The 9,870-nt window shown below is 39.8% G+C and overlaps 1 protein-coding gene across 1 annotated transcript; it reads right to left on the bottom strand.

Annotated features, from left to right (window-relative positions):
* Nucleotides 1–1,137: 1,137 nt before the first annotated feature.
* Nucleotides 1,138–9,497, bottom strand: rab38a (RAB38a, member RAS oncogene family). The gene is made up of 3 exons (XM_020649638.3): nucleotides 9,127–9,497; nucleotides 5,006–5,286; nucleotides 1,138–2,126 (listed from the first exon to the last, which is right to left on the bottom strand). The coding sequence occupies exons 1-3, from the start codon at nucleotides 9,326–9,328 to the stop codon at nucleotides 1,971–1,973; spliced, it is 639 nt and encodes a 212-aa protein (XP_020505294.1). The 5' UTR covers nucleotides 9,329–9,497; the 3' UTR covers nucleotides 1,138–1,970.
* Between the last annotated feature and the right edge of the window lie 373 nt (nucleotides 9,498–9,870).

The following is a 9,870-nucleotide window of genomic DNA, read 5'->3' as shown; positions in this document are numbered from 1 at the left end:
TAGTCGGCTGTAGCTGGTCAGAAGAAGCTCACTGAGAGCAAATTAAGTAACAGACATGAACAATAACGGCAGAAGTGAAACATTTTCTCTGTGATATTCCAGAATATTCTATCCATCCATCCATCATCTATACCGTCTGGGTCGTGGGGAGCTGTAGCTAATCCCTGCTGTCAATTGGCGAGAGATGAGGTTCACCCTGGAATGTTCGGCAGTCAATCACAGGGCTAAAATAAAGAGACAGACCACCAGCCACACTCACATTCACAGCTACTGGCAATGTAGAGTCACCAATTAACCTAAGCATGTCTTTGGACTGTGGGAGGAAGCCGGAGTACCCACAGAGAACCCATGCATGCACGGGTAGAACATGCAACGACAAGAATACAGCAGTGAAGTTGTAGTCTATGTGCAGGAAGGAAAACGTCTCTCACAAGAAAGAAGCACTGAGCTAAACATCACGCTTTTACTAAACTAGCTTTCAGAGAGCCCGATGCCGCAAACGCCGGCGATCCAGGTGCAGCTCACATTAGCTCGGCAGACTAAGGAGGAGACACTCTATACAATCAGGTATGTTGATGGAGACGTGCTGTATATCAACTGTTGAGTCTGTTGCCTTCAGATATCTAATTGGTAAAATCCCTACATACTGAAAATGACTACAGTGGTATTTGAAACGTGCGAGCTGTTAAAGCACAAATCTGCAACAGCAACACTAAATACTTTCCACAAGTAACTAGTTACTTTTATAAAGCAGCAGTTAGTAACTCAGTGATTTTACATGGTAGTAACTAGTAACTGGGAACTAGTTTTTATTTTTCAGTAACGTGCCTAACCAACACTGTTTACTCACTAACATGAGTTTGGAGTTTTTTCCAACCTGAAGATATTTGCCCTTAACAGAGTGAAAGCCCGCTTAAATTGCAACGCAAAGTTTGCTAACTTTTCTTTCGCTAAAGGCTGCTACATGGTCATTTAAAGTTCACCTGTTGGTCTGAGGCATTACATAACATTAGAGTAAGAAATGTGAGGTTATGTGAAATAGTTCTCAGTCATGCACTCTGCTCCAACATGAACAGAGGTCTGAAACGTTCAAGTGTGCAGAGCATTTTCAGAATCATAAAATCAAACCCAGGCATGTGTCAGTAAAGCTATGGTTTATTCATATGAACATGTTGAAAATTGGATACATCTTTGGTTCTATAATCTGTCACAACATACTGAAAATAATATGTACATGTTTGTATACATATACTGCATATATATATATGTATATATATATATATATGCATTTATCCCATAATTACAAATATTACAAATATTGAACAGTGGAGTATAAATTTAATATAAAACCATTGAATTAAGAGATATAAATGTGCTTTTTGCCCAAGTATAAGCCCAGGATGACATGTGAAGAACTAAACTAGTGCTGTACGGGAGGGATGAGGACAAACAAACAGGAAGATACCGACTCAGAAAGAGAGAAACTGAGAAAAGGAAGAAAAGAACGAGACAACAAAGAGAGAAAGGAGGAGCGAGACTGACAGACAGCTAACATGGTGTGTAAACAGAGAAACATTCATGGACCTGAAGAGCAGATATAGTGTGATTTGCTGCAATCTCTTTGAGCATGTGTTCATTAACTGTGTCTCCATGGTAACTGAAGTGGCAGTGTCAAGGCTCGATGTCACCCAGTGAGTGACCTTGCCTTTGACGAGCGCACAAAGCTGCATCCATCTCTCTTTCTGTCTCGGTTTATTTCCATCCATTTCTTCAGCGAGATGTCATCCGCTTCCCCTAACCAAATCCAACACCAACCCCCCCACCCACCCACCTGAGCAACCAGGCAAGAAAACAATTGGCACCTATGCATGCTTGGATAAAAAACAGCAGACGTAGTTCCACCAAGGTCTCCTGCTCACAGACAAACTGAACTTTGTGTTGTAATGGGATAAAAAAAAAAAGAGGAGGTGTTACTGGGCTCTGAAGCAGGAGGAGCATGTCCCGCCTTTGTCCTTCTCTAACTGAGGGGTAATGGTGTCAGGGACTTCTGACTGGAGCATGTCGTTCTCGCTGGCAATGATGTGTTTCACCAAGCAGTTTGCTGCTTCATCAATGTTGATGTTCTCCTGGAAAGGCAAAGAAACAGAGATAGATAGAGACAGGCGTGTGAGAGGTGGGGAGGAAAAGAGAGGAGCGGGAGAAAAATATCGATTAATACAGATGTTTTCATAAAAGGAAAAACACGTGCAGAAATATAAACCTGTCGGAGCAGATAAGTGGAACAAATGGAACAAAATCAAGGAGATGAGAGAGGCACACTCCAGAAGCAAAATCTATAATACAACCTTCTCCATTCTTTACAGACAATACGATTAAAAAATGTGATTACTGCTCCAGCTAAAATAAAGTGTAGTCCTACAATTTACTGAAAGTAGGCAATAATAAGAAACAGAGATTTTCTGTGACAGCTGAGTAGTTTTTCACGTTCACAGGATAGAATGAAATCTGTGACAATAAAATAAACGCAATGTCTTTTTTCTTTGCAATTCAGAAAGAAATGGCACTTCAGCGCAGATTTTTTTTTAGCGTTTCTTAATTTTGAGCAGCCTGTCTGAAACGGATACAAACAGGAAGCAGGGTGATCTGAAACCAGGTGCGCTTATATGATGTTGCCTCTTGCATCACAATTTATGAAATTGGAAGTTAAAAAAACACAGCCAACATAATAAAGCTGAGAGATAAGCCTGACAAACCTGTCTGGCCTGATTCACAGACCTATTGTACCCTTCAAAATAAAACACACAAGCAAAATGTCTATTCTGGACAGCACTCATACAAAGGATTTAGAGCCACTTGGAGCAGAGCTGAAAGCTGAATAAACTTGATGAATGGCCCCCGGGTGTTAAAGTCAGGTTCACATGAGGAGAGGACCTGCAGAGAGTACTGATGAGACGGATACACATGCACACACTTTCCTAATATGTGAGGCGTGATGCAGGAGCAGCAGAGACACTGAATATTCATTCGATCTAACAGCGTGCTCAGTAGGATGCTACACAGCGCTGTCGTCTCTGCACATGAACCCCTCTGTGTGCCATGATTTATCAGTATCTCTCTGTTGCTATAGATGTTAGATCTCAAACAAAAGACTCTTCTAAAATAAAAACAAAAACAAAATAACACCATCTCCGCTATCTGCCGACTTCACTTCTTCCTCTGTGTGTTCTGGTGCATGCAGAGCGCGCCCCGTGTTGCTTTCAGATAAAGGTTAGAAGTATTTCTTCTGGCATGTTATTTAGCAGCGGGCTCACAGTATGACAAATATATAAGAGTAGACGCTCTTTCAGCTCGGGCTCTTGCTACACAACAGCTGAAAAACAAAAACAACACAGAGGCCTTTTGGGACTTCACTTCGGACTCTGCATATAAACCAGGCTGCGTTTCATGTTTTCAAAATACTAGATCAAGTAGCGCCTGATTTTTTTTTTCCCTGGTTAACTGCCTTTATTTGAAAAGCCTAAAGCCTGAAAAATGCCCTTGCCCCCTTGTTCTTTCACTGCAGCAATTGCAAGAGTTTATACTGGTTGCCTTTATTTCAAAATCTCTGTATAACATGTTTGTGGGTCAAGTTTGATGCAAAATTAGGAGTCCGCTGTTCTATGATTGTTTTTAAGGAGCTTTTATTTATTTGAATAAATAGACCATGGGCATGTGACAACACACATGTCAAAACCTTCAGGAGGTCTCAAGTCAGCTCAAAAGAGGACTTTGCTGCTCTGGTGATGAGTGTGTCTGTGTCTATTTCCTCCTTTTCTCATGCAGATGTGAGATTCCTGCTCCTCATTAGCTGCTATAAACAGGCTACTGGTGTCTCTGTGTGTTAGTGTGTTAAGTCTGTACAGTCTGAATTCACTCACAACTTTCTTACACTCCTGTCTGACAGCAGTGACTGTGGAATTACATTGTACATAGTCTGTAAAAGTTTTTTTTAAATGTTTCATAAAGTTTTATATATGTGTTTGATATGCTCCCAGTTTATGTTTGTGCCTGTAATGAGTCCAGTTCAGAATGTAAAAGTTACATTGAGGTTTTAAGACAAACTACAATACAGTTAAACTGTCAACCTTAATTCATAAATACGTTATAACATATACTTTAGAAAATGAGGGTGATTCTTCAGATCAAGCTGTCACAATCACATGACACATAATTTGCATCTATTTATAGCTGATCTCCAAAAAACAGCTTTCCTGACCGTTTAGTCAACGTATTGATCCTCTTGTCATGTATGTTTCTGCCTCAGGTACCAACTGAAGGTACATCAATGTTATAATGAAACTGCTGATATTCTTTGGATCTTTCGCTGACACCGGGATAGCAGTTTCCCCGTGATTCTATTCTATATGCCAAGCTAAGCTAACCGTTTACTGGCTTAGGCTTTATATTTAAAACAAGGACATATCAATATGCTCATTTAACTCTAAGCTAAGAAGAGAATAATCACATTCCCCCCCCAAAAAATAGAAATAACGCTATATAGAATACATTTTCCCTTGGCATTCTTTGACATCCTGTGTAGATGATAGAACACCTGATGCAGATGCATCTGACCTGAAATGATAGCAGTAAAGTGTGCTGAAAAAACTCAACTCTGTAAAAAAAAAAAAAAAAAAAAAAGTAGCAACGCTCACTGACTGAGGCTTTTTTTCATATGCAAATAAGAACTAGACGGAGAGACTGTTGAACTCAGCGTTTTTCAAAGATGTCTTCTGAGTGTGCCTCTGTGGTGGCATCTCTGAAGGGTGACGAGATGCTGAGTCTTATATAGTGGAGCTGGTAGGGAGCCAGCAGCTTGTCAAAGCGTTTGTACTGGAAGTACACTCCAAAAGACGCAGATGCACCCACCTGTTAGAAGATAACTGCTTTACATGCGTGTGTGTGTGTGTAAGTGTGAGCGTGAGTGTGTGTGTGTGGGCTGGGTGGGTGTCACACCACCTTTTCTTACCTTAGCAGACGTCTCGTACCATCCGACAAAGCCGTTCTCCTCGCAGAACTGCTCCATCTTTATTCCGTTATTGGTCAGTACTTCCCGACCCTGGTCACATTTATTAGCCAAAAGCACAGTGGCTACATTTTTCCCATTAGCTAGTGTCAGTTTGGAATCCAAGTCCTCCTTCCATTTGGTGACGGCCTCAAAGGAGGCAGGCCTCGTGACGTCGAACACGATGAAGGCGCCCATGGCCTCCCGGTAATACACACGGGTCATGTTTCCAAACCTCTCCTGACCTGAAAGACACACACAGACAAAAGTACAGATGTATACACACAAAGAAAATCATTTTTGGATGCGGGGTACAGGTCCAAAGATGCTTGAATTTGAATCATCTGTTTCCCTCATCTCTCACATTCTTGTCTTGTATGTACCAGGATGAAAACATTTCCAACATACCTATACCCTCCTTTCAAACAGCCATTCAGTTACACATACATGCACAATTACATGCATGTTTGTTCCAGAAAAAGAGCAGAAAGCTAGAAAAAGGGTTTAGAAATGGATACATAAAAGGAAACCCAGAGGAGAAAGATGTCTTTGGTATGTGTCTAGGTGCCTGCTTGTGAAATAGCCTGTAAAAAAATTCCTGAGGGTGAAATTAATTCGATAAGCTCGGTTGGAATGTTGTATCCCCACTCATTTTCCCATCTGTTACTTCTGTGAGAACACCATCAGCACCAGTCTCACATACAAGAATACAATTTGCTCCCAGGTAGGATATTTTCATTATGTGAAGAGAATGGGAGTTCTTATTAATTCAGAAGCTGCTGTGTATAGGTCCACCGTCTGTTAATACGCTCTCTTGCACAGGTGGTTGAGAGCACGGGGTCAGCAGCAGAACAGCTGAGGAAACACGGCTGCACCAAGGTCAGGCAGCATACACAACCTTGTATCATGTTAAAAAGTTTTGTAGTGTCGTATTATTGCCCAACTAACTGTTTCTACCTCTGTGTGTAAACCAACTCATCCATACTGGGTGTTTTCTGGGTGCTGGAAAAGTCGGCAAACACAAGCACATCACTTATTCAGATGCTGAGTCATAAAAAGAAAAAAAAAATAGATATGATGCACAAAGACTCTCAACACTATGGCTCCCAAAGATATACTTACTTATTTGTTGTCGTCTTTGTGCATCATATCTAGTGTTATGTGGGTGATGACATTACAAAGGATGTATAAAGCCATTCAAAATAAAATGTTGTTCTATTGAACAAAAAATGTAATCGAATAAAAAGCAACATGGTAAATTAGAGTTCCTCTCCATCAATTATGACATTTAAAGTTTAAAACTATGCCTTGGTTATTTAACATGATTGTCTGGGTTAGGTTTGATTACATGCCACTGGCATTGCTGTATACATCAACGATAAAACAACTGAACAACTAAATAAGGTTCAAAAGATGTTCAACACTGATTGGTTTGATTGGTGTAGAGAAAACCAACTTTATGAACCTCAAAAATGGCTAAAAAAAAAGAAAAGAAAATACAAGAATGGGGAGGAAAGATATATACCATATGTGGAGTGTTAATATAAGACCCAGTGCTCGAAATAAGAACCTGATTGAGAGAGTAGGTAGATTAGTTACCTAATGTAAGGAGAGTCATTGGGTTCATTCTCAGGGATCAAATGTTGCAATAATTGAGTGCTGAAGCAGAGGCCCAAACACATCAAGACTTAAACCTGGTTGGCAAGCACAGACTTCCACAGCTTAATAACTAAATAATTTCAGAAGTCATTTCAAAATAAGGCCTATACCATCCACATTCAAGTTGTCATGATGTTTTCCCGCAGCTAGCTCTTTAACCTTGGACGTAGATGAATGGCAGTTAAAAATAGAGCTGGTTGAACTCATTATTTGTCTTGGGAATTTCATAGAATCAAGTAATTTATTACATATTTGGCATGAGAAAACTTCGGGCTATCATCAGCCTCTAAAGACAACTAGAAAAGCAAACAAGTAAACATACCAAAAATAAAAAAAATTTGGATGTGAATTTTGTGTGTCACATGGAAAAAAGTCCATGTGCTTTATTTTCAGATGGCTTTTCTAATAAGACTCAAAGAAGAGCCAATATAAAACTGTACTTCCCATAGTTCACAGGAATATCATCTACAAAGTGTCTTTCCCACCTTAAGCCTTCTACGACCGCAGAGCGAGTGAACGGTGGGAAATTACAGTACCAATCTATAGCAGCTCTCCTCTGAGGGAGTCACTCATCTTTAGTTCACAATAAAAGCTTTCTGTATACACGAGTTTGGGCCTCAAATCTCCCTCACATGAGTTTGAGACACATGACTGCTTGCGCTCACTGGAGAGGGCGCACAGGAGGGGAGAGAGCAGCAGGTCAGAGGATTCTTCTAAACCTCAGCAGACACTCATGTGAGATGAGACTGCTGTAGCCTTTTGAGTTGTTATCACACCCCAGCAGCATCCCACTCAAAGGCCTGTACATTCAGGAAAATGCTGACTATTTCCTCTTTATGTTTTCAACAATGAACAGCAAAGATTTATACACAGCTTGGGGAAAAGATGTTACAATTTCAACATCCCTACAAGATATTTCCTTTTTTTATTCATTAAATAGCCTGTTTTACACTCCAGATGTGAGAAAGAAAATCATATGACAATCCGATAAATAAAGAAAAAGAGTAAAAAAAGGTTGGGATGCCAAAGTGTACAGCAAATTTGAAATATATACATGTATGTATGAATGAATGATTGAATTATTTGGTTGTTTAGGTTGTTCAGATATCCTTTGAGATGTAATATGCTCATTTTATAGCAGACAAACTCCAGTAGATTTGACAGAACTTTGGAAACACTGGCTATGCTAGCTGCTAACTACTGTACGGAGGAAATATTAAAGAAATATAAACATTCATAAATGTTGTGCCGAGTTGAAAACTGGGCTCCTGTTGGTCTTACAAATAGAAGGAATAGAAACATTGTATTAGCTCAAGAGTCCAGCTTAAAACTTGGTTTATACTAATGACCAGAAACGATCATAATGGCTGACTGTTGCCATGGTTTCTCTCTGTTACATCACATGAGGTCATGATACCCGGAAAAAGGTCACGTGACATGAACAGTAAGGTTTATTAAGTGGACCAAATGGTGGTTTAACGCATAGTTACACAGCATTGAGCACATTAATCATATTTGAATTTTTAAATGTGTGTGCTTGTCTTGTATTTGAAGAAAGCGAAATATGTAATCGTGGAAATGTGTTGAATGCAAAACGATTTCAAAATGTGATGCCTACAGGTCAGCTGGTGCACATGAGGAACATTAACCCTGAATAACCTTTAACATCACCCACAAAAAATGAAAGAACAACTGTGATGAAATGGTCTCATGTTAATTCCCTGGATCACTGTCTTTTAATGACTCATCCAAAATTATCTGAACATCTCAAATCCTTGGAGAGGGCCTCAGTGTTTCGCCTATGCTAGAGAAAAAGGGCTTTAATCTTTTTCTCAGCAGAAAAACTGATAAAAAAAACAAAACACATTATTCTTTGAAATATATTATTTGGAAAGCTGTAACCTCAAATGATCTGTATTGAAGAATAGACAGTGGGTTATATGTTAGTGCTACAGCACTGTGTGAAAGTGAAGCACATTCCTTTCGACAATTAGCCTACTGTTTGAAATGAAAGTGTAAAATAATCTTGATTTCCAAACTAATTAATTTCCAAAAGTGCCATGTATGTAACTGACTTGACCAACTTTTTTTTTTAAATAGATGTTGTGTATTTAGGCTATTCCGATTTATTTTATAATTCCTCTATGAAGATTAAGAACAGATATAATCCCTACGCAATTCCATCTTGATCTGTATAGAAATAACTTTGGTTACGGCCATTGTGTTCCAACTCTTTACAAATCCTGTCCTTTATTTCTACTTTTTAACAAAGTTGACTAAGGCCATCCTGAAGCTCACTTTAGGAAAAACGCGTGGAAAGTTTGTCTCAATGGAAGAAACAAAAAAAAGTCACTTAAACAACATTAATGGGAATTTCCAAATTTATTTTGGAGACAATGAGTAGTGCGTAAAAAGTTGGAGCGTACCTGCAATGTCCCACAGCTGAAGGCGCACCGTCTCCTGGTCCCAGTTGAGGACTTTGAGAGCGAAGTCCACTCCAATAGTGGCTCGATAGTTGGGGCTGAAGTTGTGATGGACATAACGTTTGATGATGCTGGTCTTGCCGACCCCGAGGTCCCCTATTACAAGAATCTTATAAAGATGCTCCTTTTGGTGGTTGTTCTGCATGGCGACCGAGAAGGGCGAGAGCTGAGCATGAATCCTCCGTAATGGAAAGGACCAAAGGGGAGGAAAGGGGAGCAGCACAGGACAGCGCACAGAGAACTACAGAGAGTTGGGAAAAGGAGAGAAGGGGAGTGCGAGATACGCCCTGACCCACGCAGGGAAGCGGAGCACACACGTCTGGACCTTGTGACTGACGCAGCGCAGTTGCGTGCTGGTGGTGTCACGCCGGTTTCCAACCTCCAAATCTGAGGATGAAAACTTTTGTTTAGATATAACCACATTTATTGCACATGCGTCTTGGGCTTTAAACTACCGTTCTTAAAAATTATGTATTAAAAAAAAAAAATCAGAGGCAAATGTAAAGCGGAAAGGAGCATATCATGACATCCTTAAACTATTTTAACTCTCCATTTAGTTTACTGATTTGAAAGGCTAACTGATCAAATACGGACATTTGAAGATTTGGTTGATTATCCAAGACAGACCTGCAAAATTCACTTCTGATGAATGTAGGAGTAAAAAGCCCATGTATTCAATATATTGTA

This window comes from Labrus bergylta, chromosome 11 (genome assembly GCF_963930695.1).
Source record: "Labrus bergylta chromosome 11, fLabBer1.1, whole genome shotgun sequence".
NCBI lineage: Eukaryota > Metazoa > Chordata > Actinopteri > Labriformes > Labridae > Labrus > Labrus bergylta.
Note: the sequence above shows the minus strand (reverse complement) of the source record. Positions and strands in the feature narration are given on the sequence as shown.